Below are 24,889 nucleotides of genomic sequence, written 5' to 3'. Positions count from 1 at the left end.
ACTCTTCCACTTTACGACACCAGCACTGCCCAGTCGCTGTCTTCCCTTCCATACTGAAACGAAGCAAAAATGGAGTTTAAGAACAAAAGTTGAAAGTAACAGTTTATAATTATAACGTCTTAGGTCTATCCTCAGAAAGATTCATATCCACCACCCTGATAGTAGTTTACATTATTAATTATGCCTTTACTTCTGTCTGTGATTTGAGCAAAGCCTAAAGGAAGCTTGAAGCTTTATGCATCTTCCAATAAGTAGACTAAAAAGAGGTGATACTGATAATGACTAGAGATGATACAGAATAGCCCTGCTTCACTAGAGCTTTCCATCAATTTCATAGTTATTCCCTGAAGTCAGTTCACCAATGCTTTCATAAGTATGCCCCTGCTCAAGCTCCAATAAACAAACACATTTGTCTATATTTCTTTTTATTTTCAAGGTGGCTTTTTATTGCAGCATTCTGATTGAATGGGAAATAAAACCCATCACAAATACCACAGAGTACAATTAGAGAGAACTGTAACCCAAATAAAACAAGTCGTCTTTCCATACCAACAGGATCACAAGGCAGAAACAAAGGCAACATACCACATGGAGCTGTATCCCTTCCAGGGGAGGATACAGTCCTCCAGCACTTTTAGTTGTTAAACTGGCTCCATGTTTTAAAGCTCTTTGTCACCAGTCCTGTAAATTATGCTCCTGAGAGCCCAAAAAATGCACATAGGGCTCAAGTATGTAAGAAAAGCAGAGGTAGACAGACTAGCGGCAGATGTAAGTTGGGAGCCCTTTCCCTCATAGTACCATGTTCAGGGAGCTTGAAAACACTTTTCACCAAAGAATAAAGACTTCTTTTTAGAGGCTAAGTAGTCTAAAAAGATCACTTGATAATTTCTCCAGAGGATAAAACGAAGTTCCTCCAATCCATGTTCTGCCTCAGCAGGAAAGGAAATAAAGGGACATTAAAGCAGGGAAAAGACAACAGCTCCAAATAAGGATAGGCCAGAAAAAACACACTTTTCGATCCACAAAGGAATGATGTTCAGTGTGATTGTGTTTTACTCTTTACTCCACCAGGTAAAGCCTTTAAAATGACCTCCACATGTATCACATCTACTTTTTATTTTCCTTACTAATTCTGCTGCACCTCTTCTGCAGTCTGCAATGTGATTGACTAAATACTGGTATGGTGCTACACAGGACCTTGGATGAATTAGTTGTTCAAAGGATTTCCAGCTTACATTCCCAGATGTCAGTGTGGTTGCCTTGGGAACTCTAACCAAGGAAAAGCAGATGTATCATTAGTTTAACCAAAAAGCAGTGGATTACCCTCATGTGAGGCAATTTTGTTGAGGATGGGGGCAAAGGGAGAAAAAAAAGAGATGTCTTCAACCTTCATATCACTGCTTTTCAGGGAAAAGGTGGCACCCCCACCACCCCCAAATCAGAAAGTAGGCAAAGGTCAGAGATTATTTGTAAGTTTTGCTGGCTTTAGGTAGTGGTATCATCTAATGCCAACCTCAGAAATTGCAAGGGCTGGTCTGAGTTGCCATTTAACTACAGTTTGAACCTGCTTCCAGAATTAAAAGGGGAATGAAGATGTTATACCACAATCAAGATGTTTTAATTCCAGAAATAAAAGCAGTTTTAGCTTCCTTTTCTGATTCTGTCAAAGACTTTGTGACTTCAGGCTAGTCAATCCCATCCCTCCTTCCACGCCCCCCCCACTCCATCACCCCCCACCCCCCACCCCCCCCGCCATGTCCTTCTTTATAAAAATTAACACATACATTCTCCTTTCCTGGTTGATTTCCACTGGCCTACCCATATAGATTGTGCAACTTTGAGAAAGATAGGGTTTTTGACTGAATGTCAAAACGTGTGAATGTATTTTATATCATGTAGTATAAACAATATGTCTTACCTTCTATCCATCCCTTCCAAGTTGCATCCTGATCTACACTTTAAAGGGTATAGCAAAAGCTTGTTTATTCTCAAAGCATGGAATGCAAAACCACAGAAACATCTGAGTGGAATTTCAGTGAGTGTATTCCCAGAGAAAAGAATCTTATCTCTAAATCTTCTAACTCAAGCAGTTATAGAAGACAGTGTGCTATAAATTGTTCATTCATAAGCACACCATTACTGTATACAATGTAAATGATTTAATCTAAAATCTTTATCAGCCTTTAGTAATCATGACTTCCACTCAGTGATAGGAAGGGAAATGTATATCGCAGTCTACTACTGTCTCTCTCAGTTGGCATGAGAAATGGAATCAGTTCTGCCCATGAGTTTCTAATTTGTCACTCTAGCTCTAGTTCCACTGAACAGCTGTTCAAATCCCAAGAAATCCTGTTGAACACAGAAAACTTGCAAAAGAACAATGAGCAGCATGAAAACAGACTTGGAAACACAGTAATGAAGATAATCTGAAAATGTTAAAAAAGCGTGTATTGTACACAAGGGAATCGGTATAATAATATTGGATATGGAGCCCTGCACCTCTTGGTCACAGGTTCAAATGCAGGACAATGTTGGTACTGAGAATTTTTACTTTTTTACAAGCGTCTGTTGTCCAAGTTGCCCTAGTTCAGACAACAGCACAGAGACCAAAGCTGTGTTTGAGTGTAATTTCCATTGCATTTTATTCTTCAGAACGTGAATGTTCTTTGGGATAACAGCCTCAGACTGTCCAAATGACATGACAATAGTCCAAAGATACTGCAAAGAGATCTTTTTTTTTCCCCTCCTGGTAGAGTATACAAAAGAACTTTGTGAAAGATCCTGAAAATTCCCCTGACATTTTAAGAATATCATATATGCCATTTTGTGTGTTGCAGCATTGTTTTCTGTATGAAAACCTGGCGTCCATTTGGATATGAGCTCATATCTCCACAGATAGAAAAGTGCAGAAACACAATCAGCAACCACTGATTGACTCTTAAAGGGGAAGCAGCCATCATTCTCTTTAAAATCATGTTTCTAACGATGAAGTGTTCTAACTCTCCTTGTTTTTTTTAAAGAAGGAAGAAAACACAGAAGTAAACATATATATAATAGTCCAGCACTTTCCAGGAGCGATGGATTTACTCTTAGCATGTAACTAATGAACACATGCTATGTATGCAGTTGAAAGGTGAAAAGGTCCCTATGCATAGTTGTAAGGTGAAAAGGTCCATGGAAGATAATGGTTAGAAGCAATCCACACTTTTTCAGCCTCTTCCTGAGCCTTGGTTGGGGGTCGAAAAGCAGGGTGATTGGGGAGGGCATGGGAGGAAGCTTCAGGGAGCAGGCTGGATAAATTTGTCTTAATAATACATTCACTGTCTATTGGCTGAGGGAGAAAGACACATATTCCAGTGTTGTCCACTGAAACAAAATTCTGGATTTCACAAGCCATTCTTCTAGAGAAGGCACTTGCTTGTCTCATGACACAAACTGCTAAGGCAGTACCTATTCCCACATGTAACGCTCAACAAGGTGCTAGAACAGGCCTCAGCTCTTTCTGTTGCTGAGCTGTTCCATGACTGCAATTAGAAGTGATCAGTGGAGACTCAAACTGATTACAGATTGTTGGAGTCTCTTATATATATTGCAAAAGCATCGCCTAGACATCAGAAAGTAACACAGGAGTTACACAAGTGCTTTTAGATATGTAGCAAATCATAGAGGAAAGAACTGTTTCAAGAACAAGAAGTGACCGTGTGATTGGAAAGGTGCTGAGAAACAGAAATGGTGATCAGTTGGCTGCAACCAGTGAGTGCTTCCTACTTCACCCATCTCTTTATTGATTAGCCTATATTAATTTGTGATCGTGGATATTAAGATGCTTCATAATGTTATTTTTTCCCTTAAAAAGGGACCTATAACAACAGTACTGGATTTCACTGATAACAGTAGTATCTTACAACTCTCATCGAGCTTCCAAGATGAACAGGGAAAAAATATATCACTCTCCATCCATATCATACTTTTTCAAAGGAAAAGGAAAAATTTCTAGAATAACCACACCAAACAAAAGAACCTATATTATTATATAATTGTGCCTATAGCTCCACTATTGATAATATTATTTTCCAATGTTTTAAAATGTTCACCTTTTATTATTTTATCTGGTTAAAGAAGAGGAAGCACCTTACCTGGATATCACTCAGCTTATTCAGGAAACGGGTTGTTAACTGAGGCCCATTCTCCATAGTTGGAATGTGCAAATGCTGACATTGAATAAAGAAGGAGGGAGGGAGGAGGGAGAGAGAGATAGAATAACGTGTAGTAATAGCTTTATATACATATGAATACCTTAGGGTCACCAAGAATTTTAATAAGTATTTATCAAGCTTTCTAGCCCTCCTTACAAGTAGGCAAGGATTGTTTGTAATGTTTTTTATAGGAGGGCATGCTGAGCCAATGAAAAGTTAGATTAGTTGAGCAGTTATGCTGTTTTTAAACAAATGCTAATCTAAGCCTTCCAAAAGGTCTGTCCAAAACAGAGGGTATATTGTACAGGCAAGAGTAGTAACACTATATACAGTATTGCATTTCAGAGTATATCATGTAGAAACGCAACAAGTACATTCATAGTACTTATCATCAACTCAGCACCTTGATGTCTCTCATAGTATCTTAGCATCTGGTAGTATCAATACATTTTTTCCATCTTATTAATTCAAGAAGTATCACCTAACAGACATTTACTGTACTTGCCATATTTAAAGGAACAAAGCACATTCATATATGCAGCTGCAATAACCCAATCTTCTGAACTAACTTTGTGCTGGTTAATAGCATCAAGTCAGCTTAACAGTCTGAATGCCTGTGGAATTCCACCTGTGCAAGAGAAGTCTCCCATATCGTCTATGGTAGGTGGAAGCAGCTGTGCACCCCCCTGAAACAGCTCTTCCACCAGAGCTGGTTTCCCTGCAATAAGGGGTGAAGGAGAGATGAACTTGAGAAGGAAAGAATGCAGTGGCTCAAAAATTTGGTTCCCTGCAGAAGTCTTTCCTCACCTTTCCCAGGTGCCTTAACTTTGGAAAAAATGTTCAATAAAAGAAACGTGGGAGAATGTATTTTTCTGTGTTTTCAAACAGGGTGGGAGATGGGAACTATTTTTTTTTTCCTCTCCCAGGAATCAAGATTTTATTATTTTAACTATTAAAACCCAGAAAATGAGAGGGAAAGTTCACTTCTGACAACATAGTAGTAACTCAATTGGGAAACAACATACTAACACTGTTCATCTTTCCAGGAGCCTCTGGCAGCACTCCTTTTCTATCTCACTTGTTTTTTGCTTCAGCTGCAATTAATTATGATAAAATTCTGAAGAAAGAAGGAAAGCAAAAAAAGAAAAAAAAAAAAAGAGATAAATTTTCTTACCTTGCCCTTATATAAAATTTTAGAGATAGGACATACAATACAAGCTGTTCCAGCACCAAACATCTCCTTTACTCTGTTCTCTTCCAAGGCAGCTGTCAGGTCACTCATGGTGATATATCGCTCAGACACTTTAAATTCTCCCTGCACAAGAAGAATCAACCATAAAAATTGTAAAAAGTTTAAAAATGGGTTGTATTTTTGTTTTCCATGTTGAAACATCTCTAATAGGACAATTAGCCTAGTGACAATCAGTCAAGTTTTGGCTGTGATCTTGTGATATTTTCAAACCTCCCAGTATCACACAAGATAGACTAATCAAAAGAATGACCTTCAAGGAAGCCAGTGGTTTGCCTGATACAATGCTGATGAGTGAGTGGCACTTCCCTCTGATTTGGTACAGAATATCAATATTGCATTAGGGAATAACATAGCAAAATTTATCATGTGTTATGTGACACAGGATCTGACTACTCATGGTCTCTAACATGCTAAAGTTTGTACAAAAATTATTCAATTATGTCAAGAGAGCTTTGCGTCCCACTCTCAGACAATTCCTAAACAAAATACATTCTGTTAATTCCACCTGCAATGCCAACTAGATGTGATATATTTCTTTAATCTCTGATGAAATTTCACACTGTACCCTGCACACAGCTGTCACATACAAAAATTAACTGTACTGCAGGTATGAGTAAAGCAATTCGCATTAGGCAGTCTTAAACATAGGATGTGTTCTACCTTCTACAAGTGTTGATGAATGCATAGCAACTGATAGAATGCATAAAAACTGATTGAGGGGACATTTTTAAAAAACAAAAATAAACATCAAACTTTGAAATTTTCATTTCATGGATTTATGTGGACTTTACTGTCCTATCAAACCAAACTAAAGCTTAGTCCTTGTTTTATATGCAAGATTGTTAACATGAAACAGAGATGCCTATGACAGCAGAAAACATGATTAGCTCTGGACAGGATAGTATTTGGAGAGAGAGGCAGGGTCACCATGTAAGAGAGTTTCAGATAGGTTAGGGAATGGAGGTCAGGAAGAATAGAACAACCTTTGTGAGAGTAGAAGACACCTAATTATTCAAGAGGACTGAGGTGAGAGTCTGGTATCTCACAAACAAGCCCTATCACCTGGGAATATCTGACTGTTTTGTAAAGGAGATGGGACTGAGAACTGTGCATGTGTACCTGCACTAGGGGAATACCAATACAAGACGCGTAAGAGTTCAGTGCAGGTCAACCAGTGGCACACATGTGCCATGACGTACATGCCTAGCTCTCTTCACTGCAAGTTAGATTTAAGTGATATAACTGTGAACTGTATTTCAGGAAGTCTTTCAGCTACAGGTGGTTGGAAGCTGAGTTAATACCAGGGGGAAAGTATCACACATGCCTGTGTTATTCCCGTTACTCCTCCCTAAACATAAGCCTGGACAAAACCAGAAGACAGCATACTGGGCTTGATGAACCTTTGGCTATATAGTATTCTTATCCAAGCTGCAATAAAACCTTTGAATACCGTACAGGCAGAGTGAACAGTTTGCTGCATTTCAAGATATGAGGTAGTCCCAGGTGTTCAAATAAGTACTTGGATGGCTACACTACAAAACTGGAATCTGGAAGCAGACAGATGACTTCAAGACTGTGGCTGGATTTTAGGCTGCATGCTGGTTATTAGAAATAAGGGTGGAACCATGAGAACTAAGTGGAGAAATAGTGTGCTGATGACTGAAGTATAGCTGTGGTCATGCATGGTAATTGTTTGTTTCCTTGCTTTAAGTTGCTGGTACCAGTGGATTTAATGAGAATTTTCATGTTAAATACTACACGGAGCTACTTTAACAAGCTTGGTATTGTTCTGTGTGACAGGTGTGGATATTCTGATGATGTTGCTGGGAGTCTATGAATTAGCATGCCCTTAGTTCCCATTTAGGTTAAGGGATTTGACCAGATCAGTCGAACTTCAAGATACTGAGGCACCAGGAATGCTTACTTTTGTTGATGTTATAACATGATATTTGAAACCATTACTCACCCAATTGCGTGCCAGATCCAAAATGCTTTGTCTTGTCACTCCTGGAAGGATGATGCCATCTAAAGGTGGGGTTGCCAGTTCATATTCTGTCAAACACAAAAGAAATAGAAACACTTCTTGAAAAACAAACAAACAAAAATAACGTTTACCAATATTACACCAAACATGAAAATTAAAAAGAGGTCGAATGATATCAGAAACATTCCCTACCCAGTAAGAGGCAACATTTATCAGAGTTCTATAAGAACACAAGTTACACAAATTCAATTCCAATAAGTTGTTGTTGAGTGTTTGGAATATTTGAGTACACTTCAGTGGGTGGGGAAGAAACATATTTAATACATTAATAAATACATGGCTAAAGCCTAGTAGTATGTTTTATTCCTCAGTGTGTTATGGATTCACTGTATAACTACTGGGAACCATTGAATGGCTCAGTCTTCAAATTCAGAATAGAGAGGCACAAGGGAAAGCCATATCTAATAATCCCGGGGCAGATCATGACTTTCCCTGAACTGCTTTACTTAATTTAGGAATATGGGGTTCAGTATGCCTACTTCTTAGCATTAATATGAAACCTCTACCAGAAATTTTGAGGCCCATTTACTGAACAAGCAAAGCAGTGGAAACCTTGCCAAATGCATCATGAGAGGAGACTTCCTTAGTGATCTTTTGTCTTAGTCTAGACATCCTTTTTTTTCCCCTAAGTTTCTCTTTACACAAAAAGAGCAGTCCTAATAAGATTCAAAAAGTACCAACAATTCAAATTGTTCAACTAGTTCAGTTTGTTACCTTGATTTTCTTGTTTGTTTTTGAAAAAGAACATTACATAAATGTTCATCTAACATAACTAAGGAAATGGCAGATAAATGATAATCCATAGTTGGTAAATAACTTAAATTACAACGCAGAAGTTTGTATGTAGTCTTTGTTCTTCCATCTGACCTTTGCAGCAAATCAGAGTTAGTCTTTTTCGTTTTAAACCATCACATAGCATACTCAGTGGTTTCTATTATCAGAGAATACTGAGCATTTACTCTTTCAGACAGCCAGGCTCTTCTAAGAGAGTCTTAAATTTGCACTGAGAAGTGAAGACATCCACAGTCTTTCAGCAATACTCTTCATATTTTTTTTCTAACTATTTTCTCTTCCCAATGAGAATCCATTATCTTTCTTATCTTATAAGGATACTATCCAGCTCATTAAACCCACAAATCATTAAGGTTTTTGATTCTTTTTTACCTAGGTCACATAAAAGAATGAGATATGTATCTTTCTGTTTTTATTATTCCTCCTTCTCCCTACCACCAAAAGATCATTGAATCCAGGCCTGTTTGAACCAGTCTCAAAGGAAAAGCTGTCTTAAAAGTGTTTCTATAGGTCCTGTGAAAACTTGCAGCTGGGTAGAAGAGAGAAACATGGTATTCATCCTTGGACTGAGAGAGCAGGTTGAGGTCAGCTGCTTAATACTCTGTTTTCAACAGTCAGCTAGATAATTTTGTGCACAAATACTGCCTGCAAGCCAGTGTATACACAGCTCCAGGCCGACTACAGCATGGAGTCTCTCCCACTCTGCAAGAGGGGGCTTTGGGAGCTGTGGTGGAATAGGGGAAATGGAGGATAAATAAATGGAATTGTTCATTGAATCTGTTACTCACTGTCCATTCTCTCAGGAAATGTCTGTCACTTTTTAATGCAGCCACCCCTAGATTTATTCATTTGGACTAGAAGTTTGTCCTGTCTATGCTTCCATGTTCCTTTTATGAGGATCCATACACACACAAGTAATAGATGTAAACTGCCATGACAAAACGTATAGAAAAGCTGCCCTAGAACAGGCTATATATTCTACTCTGATTTGACTAACCAATAGTGCCATTCCCTAACCTATCCCAGATTCCTAAGTACAGCAGTGATCTCTTCTTTCTCATACAGTCAGGAACAATAGCTTTACTTTTTTGCAGTCTGTCTAGCATCACTCCTAATAGTGATGCATGTCTGGTCCTAATTCTGGCACAACTACCAAAAGAAGAGGACTTAAAAATTTTCCATAAGCCACAGAGCTCATCTGATTCTGAACACTGAAAACCTGATGTTCTGCATTTGTGACCCAGTTATATACAAGTGATCCCCTTTTTCTGACAGAAAACTTCAAATAACGTGGACATTAATACCAAATATTGTGACTACACACCAGATAATGTTCTCTATTTGGTGATGTTGCCACAGATCTTGGCCAGGACCTGTTTAAGCTCACCAACATATATTAATTGATTTGAGCTAGTTTGAAAAGGTGCCAGGCCAAACCAGCCACCAAACAGCACTGAGCAGACAGGACATGGGAGTCCCAAAATGTTTCAAACAGCCTGCTCTGTAGAATTTTGTCAAATATACATATGATGCCTACCAGCCTGGGGCCACCCAAGGAACATCTGCTCCTCTGGTATCCGGCAGAGATGATAATGCTATACCACATGGCATGCCAAAAAGCTCATCCTCTCTGTGAGTTGATGCCAAACCAGGCTCCATATGACATCAGTTTGTCCATCTCCAAAAAAAACAGACTGTGAGTTCACAGACTCCATTTGCTTTCTGAATGATTTTGAAGGGCTAGAAGCCTTAAAATGTATGGTAGCAAAAAGCAGGGGGAAGGCATTTGAAGGAAAATATCAGGGTTTCTCTTCAGTTGACTACTGTTACTGTTATAGTAGTAGCACTATTAGTCCAGTGCCCCATTACACCAGGCATGATATAGGCATGCTGTAACAACGGAACTCCATCAGATTGTTTAAAGGGATTTTTCAAATGAGGTTTTGCATATTACACAGCTTCATTTTTTACACACCTGTGTTTATGAACATATAGCAGATAAGATTCCAAACATGGGATGCCTTCAGTACTAGTCACACTACAACAATGCAGAGAAATTCACCAAAATATATTTTACCAAAATTATAACAGATACCAAGTGAACTTCAGGGTCAAGGAGAACCCAGGAAACCCTGATTTCACTATTATTAACAGCTGACTTCCTCTCCCAGTTTGTTCTGGACTTTTCTATTTCTTTCTCCTTATTTCCCTCAGGCTTTTCTTCTACTCTCCCCTCATGCAATCACTCTGTCTTCAAGTCTCTGTCAATTTACTTTCCTCAATTGCTTTCCCCTCCTTTTCTCTGTCTGGCATCTCATTCATCTGCTGCTCTCCCCTCCGTGCTATTGCTATGGCTTTCTATTAGAGCAGAAGGTACAATCCTTATTTTGTTAGTAGTCTACTTGTACAAGATACTTCTGCAGCACAAATAATCCTCCACCTGCAGAACACTAAGCAAACTTGCCTGATATTTTACCTGGCTGTTCCAGAGAATCTTTTAACATATTTATTTTTTAATTTATGTAAGCTATTTTGAAGTAGGCACTATTAATCACCATTTTAATAACAGCACAAAAATATTAAGTAATGCCTGAATGCTATTCACAATGCCTTAACATTAAAGCTAGGAGTAGAGCCCAGATGGTTCCAAATCATTCTGAAGAAACTGAATTTTTGGAAAGTGCACACAGATTTCATAGTTAGCAACCTTCAGGTTGGACATATGATTAAATTTCAAGGTTTTCCATAAAGTCAAGCCTATATTCTAGGCAGAAGAACAGACATTATTAAAGGAAATGAGTTTCAGTGTTAACAGCTTCTTGGGATTGTTACGTGCTTGAAGACGCAGGTGGAAGGGACTGCAGGGTGACCAAATTTTTCACTTTGTGAACATAAACCGTAAACAGTATTTGATGAATGAAATATCACACCCCTGTATTTGTGCAACAGCAGAGATCCAGATTTGGTCATATTATAAGACTCAGCCAGAGCAATAGCGGGCATACAACAGCAGCATAGAGCATGTTGTGTTATTTTACCAGAAATTGAGTAGTTTCCTCCCCTACTCCCTCCTCGATGTTACAAACGAAACATTTTTCCAGGCTCCTCCTGCCACCCAAGAAAACATGTCATGTTTAGTCACAATGCTGTAACTGAAAATATATAGCGAAGGCTGCAAGAAAAGCCTACTCTCATTGGAAGCATAGGTGTCCTTTAGTCTAGGCTTTACTGGGCTGGGTCTTTGATTTGTTATAAACCAAGGAGAGCAGTTCAGGCTACTCCGCAGTGCTGAACACACAAAGAAGGGCATTATCCTTTTGATGATGATCTGCAATTTCTGCCTCACTATTTTTGTGTTAGATCCCTCTTTAAGCTGCAGAATTTGCATAACAAAACAAAACCACAGCCTAAGTAAGTATTCTTCGTGAAGTGACAGAACATAATGGCAAACACTTTTAAAATCACAATGTAAAGCCATAGGCAGGTATGTGATGATACACATTGGCAGCAAGAGTGATTCTCAACAAAAGATATCATAAATTAAGCATTAATCAACACACCCGGAGACAGCAAAGTGTTGCAATGATGCTAATGACCATGTCGTGTGAAATGGCAGGTTTGCCAGTATACAGTTAACTTGGGTGGCATGAATTACAAGTTGTTTGCTACAGCCACCTCACAATAGTACCATTCAGTCGTGCACTGGTAACACAGTGATTGGCAGATCTTTGGAACAGTACGGTGCTGCAGCTGGATAATTCCAGCATATTCCTGGTTTAAGTACAATGAGAACATAGAATTCTAATTATGTCCCCCCTTCAGTATCCTTTCCCTGGGCAGAATGCGCCAAAACCTATTTTCGTGTCTCTCCAGCGAAGTTACACAAGGCGTGAATTTGGCGATCTAGCTACACTGAATAAATCTATGGCTGCTGTGGCAACAAGAATAAGATGTCTCATCTTTATAATTTCATTCACAAGACTTCACAGACTCATTCAACACTGAGGGAGTATCATCCCTTTTCTTACAAAAGTGGTGAAGATTTTGCAGAAGAAAGAGTAATGAAACTGGAGATGGGAGTCAGGGTAGCTGGATTCCTATTACCCTACACTATCCAAAGCACACTGCTGTTCCCACAGACTGTTGTCCCTGTACTGCAGCTGAGCACTGCCAGAAAAATGTCAATTTCCAAGGGTACCCATGGCACTATGATGAAATCAGAGTCTGAATCCTGTGTCTGCTGCCATGCAAAAATTCAATAACACTTAATTTTCATGGAGGCCCAGCACGCATAGAAGTCAGAAGGTGTTCTTTTATTCATGTGCCTATGCATTGGCTCAATCCTTTAAGGACTCAGAGTCATGTAGTCTTCTGAACCATTTCTCAGGTGCAGCTATCAATTCTCATGCCCAATGGGTGTTTTTGAGATGCCTAAATAGTTGGCTGCTCATTAACAAGATAGTTTTCAAATCAACATGTACATTGCTCACAGATGACTGCGGGTACAAAGAGGTAAAAATGGCTTCAAGAATGATGGTATATCTTGAAAGCATCATTTGAGCATTAGTGATGTGGAACGCTGACTGACATGCTTCTCGCTCTCTGCGTCCACTGGAGAGAACTTCAAATTCTCTTTGAAGAAAGAGCTGAGTTCATCACTTGGATGCTGAAATACTTTTGGCTATGATTCATGAACATTTGACTTGCCAGAAAGTGATGATGGGAACCACTCATGCCCAAAGCCACAGAGTTTGAATATTACACAGCCATAAGGTGTCTGTAGTATGTCTGCATTTTTTCTGACCTATCACCTCCTTCAAAATCAAGCATGCTGCTAGATTTGACACCAAAACTGCAGTGTGACCTTGTGTATGGCTAGACTCTACCCTTCTGAGCATGTGGACTGGCCCAACAGTTTAGTATATTATCAGTAGGCAGGACTCACAGCTGCTCCAGAATCTCCTCTTTCATAATGGTATAACTAACAGTCACCTATCAGTTTTCAGAAGACAATAGACATTTCCTTTGTTAAATCATCTTCATTAAAAAGTTTATGATCTGCCTTCTAGTAATAATTTTGTGGATTACAGTCCCAACTGTCTACTCCATTAAAGTTTTTGTGTTTTGCGTTACTATACCTCCATCTTCATTTATCCAGTAGAGAAACAGATTCATTGTTCCAACTTCAGTTATTTGGTGATCTTCTCCATAGAGCCACAAAACCTGCTGGCAGCCTAATTCCATGGCTTCTTGCTGGGCATAAATAGAAGAACCATAATTCCTTCCAGAAACAAAAACAAAGAGCAAACAGTTACGAGTATCCAGTTGGGTATTTTCTCATTTCTATGAAAGGTTTTGTGCACATCTACCTTATGAGCAAGTGCTCTGCACAGTCACTGCTTGTCCCTGGAATATTTTCATTGGAGGTACTCTACTAGTATTTTACTAGATCATTTGTATCTACAACCCAAAAACTTTGAAGGGCTGAACAACATCAACAGCTCCATCCAAATTGTCTTAAAAATACCTCTTGTTCCATTTTCTGGACATTCTAATCATTGCAGTTGGACACCTTATGAAAGCATTTATCTTTATTTAGAAGTTGGAGAGAGAGCAACAATTCCCATCCAACTCACAGATTTAAAAAAATCAAAACAAAACCATCTACCTCATTTCATATACGTCAGATGAACAGATGGGTCATATATGTCAGATGAACCTCTTGGAACACAAAAACCACCAGAGGCAAGTTATTCCTTTTCCAGTAAAAGAAATTCACAGAATTAGCAGCTTCAGGAGCTGCAGATGGGCCTTGATGAATTCCATATCCTTGAGGAGGAATTGCTTTCCTAAAATGCTGCCTACAGAGTGAACCTAACTGAATAATATGTGTTTACTCTGTAGCTGCTTTGAGAGGGGGAAAAAACCCCTTCAATTCTGATGTTCAACAACCATCAAGACCCAAAGTCAGCAGGTCCAAAGTGCTGACCACATTGGAGTTAAGTTTTCACCTCTAGGCACAAGTGAAGTCAGTAGTGACTCCAGACTATTCCTTTTTTCATAGCTGACATATGAAGGATGCACAGGAAACAATTAATGTATTTCTAAAACTAAGCAAAATCTCACAAACAAAGAGTAAAGGTCTCAGAACATCAGACTGAATGAAGGAAAGCTGTTTTCTTGCTCTTTGATTATTCTGCTAGCTCAGTTGAGCAGCACTTAATAACTACTAACTTCCTGCCTAGAAAAGAAACTCCCAGGTAGAGACAGTAAGCTTCGTTTAAACCAAAGACCAAGGACGTATCATCCAGTCATTTATTTAGCCGCATCCAGGGTGCTTGCTCCAGTCAAGTCCCACACAGCTTCACTCTACAAGTCAAGTACTTGGCCATTAACAATTATTTTTCTACCTAACTGGTGCTTTGGCCTAGTTCAGCAGAAAGCTGCCAGACTATGGCCAAGTCAATGCAGATAATTGTCTCATGCTTTCCCTTAAACGCCCATGCTCCCCTAGCTAACTGCAGATGGCTTGTCAGGACAGCCTGCCAAGGACAGAGGTCAGCAGTCAATGCTGCTCACTGCCCAGTTGGCAGCAGGCTGCTATACTGAAAGCTGCATCACGGAAGTGGTGTCTTCAGTGTCAACTTCTGCAAGGGGAACAGCCAAAGTATTACATGGACACCTTCCAGGTCCAGTTCCTCAGCTTGAGATGTTGCAAAATTGCCTCTGCAAATAATCCACTTGGCTGTAATATCCAAACAAAAATATGCAACTGAATTGTATAAATAATATTTGCAAAGTACGATTTTGAAATCTTTGTTATAGTACGTTGTTTGTTTAACTGCTACATTTAATACTTCTACTTCTGCTGGATTAGATACTTCACTAAAAACCAAATCTCCTTTGTAAGCTATGTAAAAGATGAAGATTTATGTTTTCTTACCCTCCCAGTTTGCAGTCCCCCGTTCCTCCTTTCCAGGCTCTTACATATTTTGGATCTGCCCATAAGGATATTGGATTAAAGCTTCCACTTGCAAAGTAAGGGCCCACAGGGCTCAGTATGACATACAGTAGGGCTTTAGTTGGCTTCTTCACTCCAAGGGAAGGCTGAAAATAAGGAACACAAACAAATCAAAAGTTACTGGTATACTTCACTCCAAATACCAGATGCTGCACAACTAACTTTTGAAACACTTCTTTCAGAGGAACTGCAGCACGAGAGTGCTTTTACCAGGACAATGCAAAGTGCTGCAATGAAGAGAAAATATTTATATAACTTTCCCCCATCCAAGCAACAAAACAACCCTAATTTAAATACTGTCACCATTCACTTGCAGCTGTTTCATTTATCTATATATTATTCTAATATTCTTAAATAGTTTCAAGCTTTTGAGAATTCAGAAATTAGCTTAACAAGGTAGTTTATAATTATATGAATTACTCACAGCAGAAGCCTGCAAAGCCTTCTGGGGAGAGGAGTGACAAGGACCACTGCTAGCAATAACAACAGTGGAAGAACCACTGTCAGCTGCATTAGTGATGAGAATTAGCCAATGCCACTTTTGAACTGGCATTGGTAAAGTTGAGTGCTGGCTCTGTGAATGGCTGTGTGACAAGCTAAGATGATTTGCCTGCTGGAAATGGTTCACAGAGCAGCACAGGAAATAACCTTTTTTTTCCCCTCTCCTTTCTGAGAGATGGCTTCTCACACTTCAAGTCATCACCACCAATACTTGAAGGTGGAGGTGAAAAGTCTGGCACTGGTCAAAGTCTGAATCCTGTGATAGGAGACTCTACTTAACTATATGATTCTTTGCAAAGCTCAGGACTGACCACAGAATCACAGAATGATTGAGGTTGGAAGGCACCTCTGGAGATCACCTTGTCCAATCCCCCTGCTCAAGAAGGGCTACGTATAGCTTGTTGCACATGATTCTTGGGATCTTCTGTGCAACTGAATGGGTTACTATTTTCTCTCCACTCAGAGAAACCAGTCTTGTAAAAAGAAAAAACTCATCCTTGGTTTCTAAGATTAGGTCTCCATTGAAAAAAAGGTTATTGAACTTAAATCTTTAGGACCAAAGGTCTAAGCAAAACACTGTGTGCAAAGCATGTGAAACTAAATTGGGTAGTGGGAGGGAAAATAATAGTGTATTAATGTAACCACTGGAAAATTCAAATAAGCCTTCCTCAGGTGCTGAGAAGGGTCTTTTGATTTCTGTCTACCTTACTTCTTCAGCAAAACTTCTAACAAGATTAACTAACTGAGATCTTGATATTTTTCCTGATTCTTACACAATCTTTCAAAAGATCTTGCTGACTGGGTTTCCTAATTGTGCTGATTCGTAAAAGATCAGCAGGCCATGCAACCTGAGAACAACATATGACATCACGGAAAGGCCAGATGTGTTGGCTAATATGAAACAAAGCTCAACAGCAAAAGAATTTCCAAAAGCAAGAACAGGCAAAAAAATTTAAACTTTTTATATTAATACTTTACAGTCACTGAGTGGAGATCCTTCCATCTGAAAATCTGCAACTAGTTTACAAGCATTAAATTAATGGACTTCTAGAACACATGTGAAATGTATAATGCTTATGTATGGTAACTACTTACAAATGTGGATATTGCAGAACAGTAACTTGCCTAGTCGGGAACCATACATTCTTTAGCTTCTTTGTCCTATGCTCTACCCTTATAGGTTTCTCTCTTGCCACTGGTAAAAAAAAACCCTTAAAGTTTTTATTAAAATAAACTCCCTGATTCTAATTCCCTTTATAAATACTATAGGCTTGACTCATACCCACATGAACCTCAGAGAGTACACACTAATACCTAGTTGCTAAGGAGCCTCTTATAAGGTCAGGTTTATATGGGTTCAAGAATGAATTGACACAAGAACTTGTTCTTAATTCTGTTAAAAGTCTCCCTCAGAAGAGCCGCCTTAATTTACTGGGTAGAATCTTCCAAAATCTCCTCACTAAGTTCAGGATGGAGGTATGAGAAGAAATCACAAAATCTACACAGAAAATTTCTGTTCCCTCACATTTTCTCCAGATTATTAGTATTTTAAAGGCATACAATGCCATGTCACAAATAACTATCCTTTTAGTACAAAACCAAAGTTAATCTAAATTTTACCATTACCGCTCAGAAGAGTTAATCAGTTTACTTTCTGTGATCTGAATCAATGTGTCCACTAGGTGGTAGTGTGGTCAACATAAATTTGTGAAGTAGAGCTACAGGTGACTAACTCAAAACCAAAAACATAGAAAACAATTTGCCCCTGAACTGTAATACTGCTGTCTAGTGACTGCTGCATATTTCCCTTTATGGAAGGAGGCTTTTACCTCGTGCTTAAATACACAAAACTAAGAGGGGGAAAAAAAGTGTTTCACACCTCAGTTCCAATTAAGGTAGGACGGATATACAGGCTGGCAGTGGTTGAGTATGGAACCCACTCCTTTTCCACTTCCACAAGCTTCCGGATGCACTCTAACAGCTCATTCTGGTCAAAACACTGGGAAGGAAAAGCAAAGAGAGAAAAGCAAATGGAGAAACACAGCCTGAACACTCTGTGGTCTTTATAGATCCATATGCTAAGGGGAACACTTCATCAGGATATGTAACAGTGACAGTCCATAGAGTTTCATAGGACTACATCATCTTCCTTGAGTTCATTTCTTACAGAATTTAAGATCCCATGGTCTTTGCCACTGTGCCTTTTTATACAGTATTCCGAATACCCTCCCTCTGCTACAAAGTACGCTCCTGTGATAGTAAAAAGGAGCCATTGACCCCTCTTGCCTCCAAAGCACATGGAGAGAACTCCCTGTGCAGCCAACACCTTCACTTTAGCACGCTGCAAGCTATGGCACCACCTGTTCTGCAGAAGAGTGCTTTGGGTTATAACTCCAAGGGGCCCACCAAGTCTCCCAGTTTTACAAAGTTGACAAGTTCTTACAGTAATAAAGCTAATAAGCATGGGGGGAAATTTACTGGCCAATACACAACTGCTAAAAGCAGTGTTAAGTTGCTAACATGACCAAAAAAGAAGGCACTCAGAGACTGAAAGGCTTAACTAAATGGAAAGAAGGAAAGGAAAAACATCTGCGCCAGAAGAATTTCATCAGCTGTCTGCATGCAAATACCTGCAGAACAGTGCTCATCCCTCAGAAATATACTGTGTACATCTGATGCAGTAGGAACACAACAAAGAAAGCAAAACACTGTTGTGATTTAAAAGAAAAATGCATTTTAAACAGTTCCCTTCACTGAGTAAGATTTCTTAACAAAGTTTAACTGAACTATCCAAGAGTTAGTGTGTTTGATAAATGTTACACTACTGTAAAGTTTCAGAGAGTTGCACTCTGAAAATGCAGATACGCTCTGACTTAAGGAGAATAAGATGCCTTGGCTACATACTGGCAGAGTTGCTCGTCTTGCTGATCGTGCCATCCTATCCATGTTGAGGGTTGGCCGGAACAGGCGTATTTTGCCATCCACTCCTCGGTAAGCCTTCATTCCTTCGAACAACTACCAAGCCAAAAAGGAGGAAAAAGAAATCAAATAATAATTGAGACATGTTATCCCATGATGATCTGTGCAAAAGCAGAACACACCCTTTGGAAATAAAAGAACTTCACTTCCCTGCTCACATTACTCAAAGCATAAATGCTAACAAGTTAATCCTTGCAACATGCTCCTGTGAGGTAGTATTATGAAGTTTATATTGCAAAGACGACCTGCCTATGATTCAGATGTATCTTTCTCTGTCAGGGGACTTAATGATAAACGTTTTTTTCATAATTTGGTTACAGCAATTAAAATTTGTAGCATGTGTTTGACTTAACTAATCCCTCACATCCTGACTGATACCTAAGGCTGAGCCAAAACAGTATTCTCCCTTACTGAAAACGTCTATGGAATTTAATTATATATGTTAATCATTTTTAGGGCTCTGTCCAAAATGCATTTTGGTAGGAAGCATAGCATAAGGTAATTAAGGGAACTCTGTTGCAGTTCTTGCTGTAGTTGTGGCAAAATCTTGGTCACTTATTTCCCCTGTATACCCCTACACTGTGGAAGGGGGTTTAGCTAGCATGAGAGACAGATGCATCAGCCTTACACTAGAGGAAGAATGCATGAAAATGTTTTATCTATACTTTACAGGAAACTTAAATTAGTCATAATTGTCCCATCGAACTGCAGAATCCGGATGGCTGGTGTTGACAATCAATTTACCAGAAGCCCTTATCCCACCAGTGCCCTCCCAGCAGAATGCTCTACAGCATCTCCTAAGCACAGCAAAAAAACATATGCCCACAAAATATCCATGGTTATTTTCAGTTACAAATTGATCATTTCCGGTTACAGTTATAGACAGAAAACACAGGTAAGCTCACATTAATATATACATATATACAGGTGTTACTTAGGTTAAGTATTAAAGGATCGCCTGTGCTTATAGACAAGAGTTCAGATTTTTAGAATTTATGTTCTAAAGCATTTCTTTGTACTTTAAATTTCAGTGTAATTTCTATGCATTTAACTGCATCATTGCTGTCAGTCTCGTCAGACTTCTCCTCCTGACTGTTCCACAAAAAATGGCTGGAAATACATTCTATGTGGTTGGAAGTCTACATATGCAGCTTTTTTATTTGGAAAAAAGAATCCTGTATTTGTGTATAAGTGATTTTAATAGAATACTCAAGTTTTCATTATTATTATATTCTATAACATTTTCTCATGAGGATCAGTGGAATGCAATATTTAGAAAGCTTTTGTGTAGTCCCATGACAGAGCTAGGTCCTTCCACATGACAAATTTTAATTGAGTTGTAACTGCGTTGCTGGAATCCTGGCAATTTTCCTTAGGTTACATGCCAACTATGGAGCAGAACCTGAATTAGAACCCAGAACTTTTTGCCTTCAAAAATTATCTTATTCCTATGGCAATGCCAACCTTATTAAAAGCTTTGTACACAGTTTTGGAAAAGAAACTATTCCTAGGATAGACATTGTAGCTACAAAAAAAAAAAAATTGTACCTTTAATAAAGGGTGGCATAGCTGGTGATACGGTTGATACTTTGATATGATTTTTATTGGGCCAGTTACTAACTAATACCACATTGCTGTAATGCTACTTTCTTATCACAGAACAGTTATTTCCTCCCACCCTTCTCCCAAACACATTCACAGAACTTTTAATGAGAGGGAAGAGGAAGGAATGTTACTACTAAGATTTGATCAATGGTTTCAAAGAAGTAAGAATCACATCATTACTGAAACACAAAGCCTTCTCAAGCTGTTAAATCTTTTTCTCCAAAAAGAAGTACTTTCAACCTTCCAGAGCTCAGTAAAACCTTTCACTCATTAAAAAGGGAGACAGTGATGTGTTCCAGAAATGCTCAACTTGAATAAAAGCAACTGCTGTGGTTGCTTGACAGTTGGTTGCTACCAAGGTGTGCTAACAATATTATCTGACATCTGTACATCACAGGAGCTGGATCTGGAGTTTAGCAGATCCAGACTATTGCACTGCATCATGGAGGGCAAGGAGAAAGGGAAGGGAATGCCAAATCCATCATTTTTTTTTTATACCCACTGTGTATTCATTGAGCCACAGCATTGGCACCAGATTCTCCTCTGTCTGTCCTCTTGGCTAGAGGAAACGTGATGCAATAAGGGTAAAAGAATAAAAAAAAAAAAAAAATGGAAAAAAAAATAAGAGCATATTCATATTAGCAGTGATTTCAGACTGGGCCAGAGGCCGAGCATTAAAGCAATATGCTACTAAGAGTGAAATATAGATTTGGGACTCCAGCGTGGTTTCTTACTTCTTGGGCAGATCAAGAGCTGCAGCCTTAGTCACAGGTGCCTGTTGTAATTTACACAGGACCTTTGGAGGCTTGGTCACTAGAAGGGAAAAAACAGCAACAACAAAAAATGGTGAAGGCAGGAGCTCAGGGACAACAAGCAGGGAAAAGCTTGATCCTTCCCTTATATCAGTGGTTTAAAAAAAAAAAAAAAAAAGAAAAAAAGAAAAGAAATAATAAAAGAAGCACAAGCAACTCCACTAACTTCAGCGGAGACAATTCCACCTACCCAGAAGTGGGAGGAGAAGCAGGCTTCCATTTCAGCATATGTACCCTACTGAGGCTCTCACACAGATGTGAGTATAGCCAAAGCTGCTCTGGAGACACAAAAGGCAGCTTTAGACAGTAAGCAGCTAAGCATGGAAACTGTTAACCACGCTGGTTTCCGACTTAACATTTCACTTTCCAAAGTTCCTTGCTGTATATTCTCTGCTTAAATACACTTGTATATCCTGAATGCATCAGATCTCGTTCAGAGCTCCCCAGATTTGTTTGGAGTTGCAAACAAGCATCTGTCTAGTCTGTCCTGCAATCCAAGCTATGAACCATTAAAATGGCTTAAAATAACTTTCACAAAGTGCATATTCAATCCCCAAATTAAAGCTACTCCTGGAATCTCACACAGTCTTATCCAGTGCTTCATTAAGTTACATCGGAGACAGTAATTGGACCGATCCACCGTCAGTGAACTAGAATGCTTTCTCAAACGAATTTGTCACCACACAAGAGAGAGCTCACCTTCACCAGGCTAGAAAGTTAAGTGAGCTGGAATCCACAGGCCGGAGTTGCTTCTGAGTTATACTAACATAAACATAACCCTGTTGTAAATAATGGAATTATTCTGGAAGGACATCAGTTAACAAAACAAAATGTAATTCAATACTAATAAACTTAAGACAGTAATAGTCCTTGTATTACAAGGATATGGCTTCAAGAATACAAAATAGCCATTTCCAAATTGATTCAGTACTCACTTCTATAGCATAATGCAGAGATGAGGAGGCTGGATGCAACGAAAGGTTCTCAAGCGGCTTGATATAAGGTTTCTCCCATCCTGAAGCCAAGGACCATTCAATTGTCAGCATATTATCAGTGAACACAGTTCCAAATACCAAACCACTGGGGTCTGGTTTTTCCTTGAAAGTTGTAGCTGGGGTGATAATCAAGTCTGAAGCCTGAAGGAACATAAAGACAAAAATGAAGTGTATAAAAATAATTAAGTCAGACTGATTTAAAAATTATTCTGCATCAGTGAACATGGACAAATGTAATATTTTATCTGCAGGGACATTTAATGACAGAACGGTTAAAGGTGGCTAACCTCTAAGAAGCTAAGTATTCATACTGTGTACATACACATATACGCAATGCTGCTTATACCAGAAGTAGTTAGCATATTTTGAAGCACTGTTAAGCAGAGGAAGCAGTACAAGGTGTAAAAACAGAAAATTAGCAGATGAAAATTTCTTGGACATTTAGATTAACACATCTATACAAGTTCCAGAAACACCCAATTGCTGTACCTCAGAACATAAGCTGATCAGAAATTAATCCCCCTCACAACTAAGTAGATATGTTTACGCTGATTTTCCTTTAATGAATAAAACCAATGTGAGAGATCAGAGCCAGCAGTCAGCAGAGTACTTGGGTCACACTAGCTTGTTAATTCACATTCATATTTTCCTAGAAAGATCGCATTACCAAAGAAGGCTAAATGTTTCCCTGCATGATTAACTGTAGAGACTTTCTCTTACAGGCCACGACTAGCTGCAGAAATGCACCATAGTTTTTTGTACTGGTTTTGGCTGCGATAGAGTTAATTTTCTTTATAGTAGCTTGCATTGTGTGAATCATCCTAAAGAACAGCATGGAAAGAAGGAATGCAGGATCTCTGGCATGTAACTCCCCTTTTATACACAGATAGGGGCTAAACAACTAGAGAGGGCTATGAAGCAGGCAGAGTCTTGATCTACCCACTCCATTCTCTTTGTATGCCAACTGACCATTTAAACTGTGCCTGTCAGAGGCAAGGAAGAATTCAACAAAGAATTGTATTCAAAGCTCCATTTTCCTTCCTAACATGGCTCAGAAAGCACTGACCCTTATTACGACCCCCAAGTGAAATCTTACTCCTCTATGTTGGGCACATATAGAATATACCGGAATACAGGTAGTTGAGACTATTGTTCAAATGATTTGTGCATGCACTAAAAAGGTCGTTCTGCAAGAGATAGCACTGATTTTGACTTCTCAGACACAGCACACATTTTGAAAATGAGAAAAAATTAGTCCCAAGCTTTTAAAAAGGACACATGCACCCCGTCTCTGTAAACAACCTGATGTTGAAGATGTCTTTAATGAACAATGGCCTATTTTTTATTGATTGGTTGTTTTTGTTTGGGTTTTGTTTTTTTTTTTCCTTAATGGCTTAGATGTGAAATTAACTTAGAGCTGGAGCACATGAATAGCTAAAAGCTTGTTTCAAACTATCTCCAATTATAGGGCTTGTCTAGATATTACAGTGCATTAGCCTGGTTGAACTAATACACAATCTGATGAAGCAACAATTACTCTTCTTAACTCCTTATAGTACCCTTTAACCTGCTGACAGTGAATGCTCCAATGGAAAAAGCACTGTTTAATGATGTCCTGAAAATAAAAATGAATTTTACCTGACAACCTCTTATCATGCGCTTTGGAAAAAAAGATATCACAGAAGAGGGTGGATCAAAATAAAAGCCACAAAGGAGTGTTTGCAATTATCCACAATGCAAGACTCAGCTCAGAAAAACACTTATGCAGGAGCAGGATGTCAATGGGGCTTAAGCGAGGATGTAGAACACAGTTATATCCTTAGCTTTATCTCTGGATAGAATCACAGCTTCTAAAGAACTCCTACTGCCAGCAGTATTAACAGCTCTCCCTGAAGTCAAGGCTTCGGTCTCATCTCAGGTCATTTTCATTAAGGTAATTATCTTTACAATAAACTGGCCTGGGGACCAGAATTATCACATGGAGTTTCATCCCCTAGAACTCCCATCAGTGTGCTGATTACTGCTTTTATGCCTCAGTTTGCCACTTCCTCAGTTGTGGTAGCACAACTAGTTGAAAGGCAGCACTATAAAACAGTTTGCTAAGCTCATCAAGGTTAACAAATAGCTTTTACTTCAAGGATGGGGAAGGATTTTAACCTGGCTCTTCTCACAGGCCCACAAACACATGTAGAGGGAGCAGCAAGCTGCAGCCACAAGTGAAGAAACATGCTCACTTGGGAACATTTGGGCTTTCTTTGACCCAGTTTTGCCACCAAAGATATTTCTCCAGATTTGGAGACCTGGGATTCAAGAGAGCCTTGGACAGAGTCTCTGTCATGTGAGTGATAACTTATTAAAACTATGCTGATCAAATATAAACACACTGTTATGTTCTGGTGGTTAATACAAACAGGGTCCCAGATCCAGAGTCACTTCTATGCCAGCTCATAAGAGATAAGAGGTGGGTCAAGCGCTCACTCCTGCAAGTTCAATAAAATGGGTACTCCTCTTGGATGGGTGGTCACACAGCAGTGACTATGGCTCAGAGCAGTAGCCCACACTCCTTAGGTCTCAGCCCCAAGGAATGGGGTCTTTCTGCAGTCACAGACAGAAATCACTGGACTGGATTTCAGGTTGAGTCACCTGAAGGCAGAAAGCCTAGGGCGATAAGTAGCTATGATGCTTATCCAGA

General features: G+C 39.1%; 1 protein-coding gene across 7 annotated transcripts; it reads right to left on the bottom strand.

The window, feature by feature from the left end:
• BCAT1 (branched chain amino acid transaminase 1) lies at nt 1–22,263 on the bottom strand. 7 transcript variants are annotated; one of them, XM_059816399.1, is made up of 10 exons: nt 22,138–22,263; nt 20,893–20,949; nt 18,711–18,821; nt 17,686–17,805; nt 15,228–15,391; nt 13,423–13,565; nt 7,415–7,500; nt 5,371–5,511; nt 4,137–4,211; nt 1–53 (listed from the first exon to the last, which is right to left on the bottom strand). In XM_059816399.1, exons 1-10 carry the CDS (start codon nt 22,246–22,248, stop codon nt 12–14), a joined length of 1,050 nt encoding a protein of 349 aa, XP_059672382.1. In that variant the 5' UTR covers nt 22,249–22,263; the 3' UTR covers nt 1–11. The 7 variants fall into 7 exon arrangements, with proteins under 7 accessions (XP_059672382.1, XP_059672381.1, XP_059672385.1 ...); XM_059816398.1 differs by lacking the exon at nt 20,893–20,949; XM_059816402.1 differs by lacking the exons at nt 5,371–5,511; nt 20,893–20,949.
• Between the last annotated feature and the right edge of the window lie 2,626 nt (nt 22,264–24,889).

This window comes from Gavia stellata, chromosome 4 (genome assembly GCF_030936135.1).
Source record: "Gavia stellata isolate bGavSte3 chromosome 4, bGavSte3.hap2, whole genome shotgun sequence".
Lineage (NCBI taxonomy): Eukaryota > Metazoa > Chordata > Aves > Gaviiformes > Gaviidae > Gavia > Gavia stellata.
Note: the sequence above shows the minus strand (reverse complement) of the source record. Positions and strands in the feature narration are given on the sequence as shown.

Coding starts and splice junctions, on each gene's coding strand:
- BCAT1 (XM_059816399.1), bottom strand. CDS start 22,248: ATGCTGACAATTGAATGGTCCTTGGCTTCAGGATGGGAGAAACCTTAT. Junction 13,566..15,227: donor GGGGACTGCAAACTGGGAGG/GTAAGAAAACAT, acceptor TGTTTCTGGAAG/GAATTATGGTTCTTCTATTT. Junction 4,212..5,370: donor AAATTTTATATAAGGGCAAG/GTAAGAAAATTT, acceptor ATTCAATGTCAG/CATTTGCACATTCCAACTAT.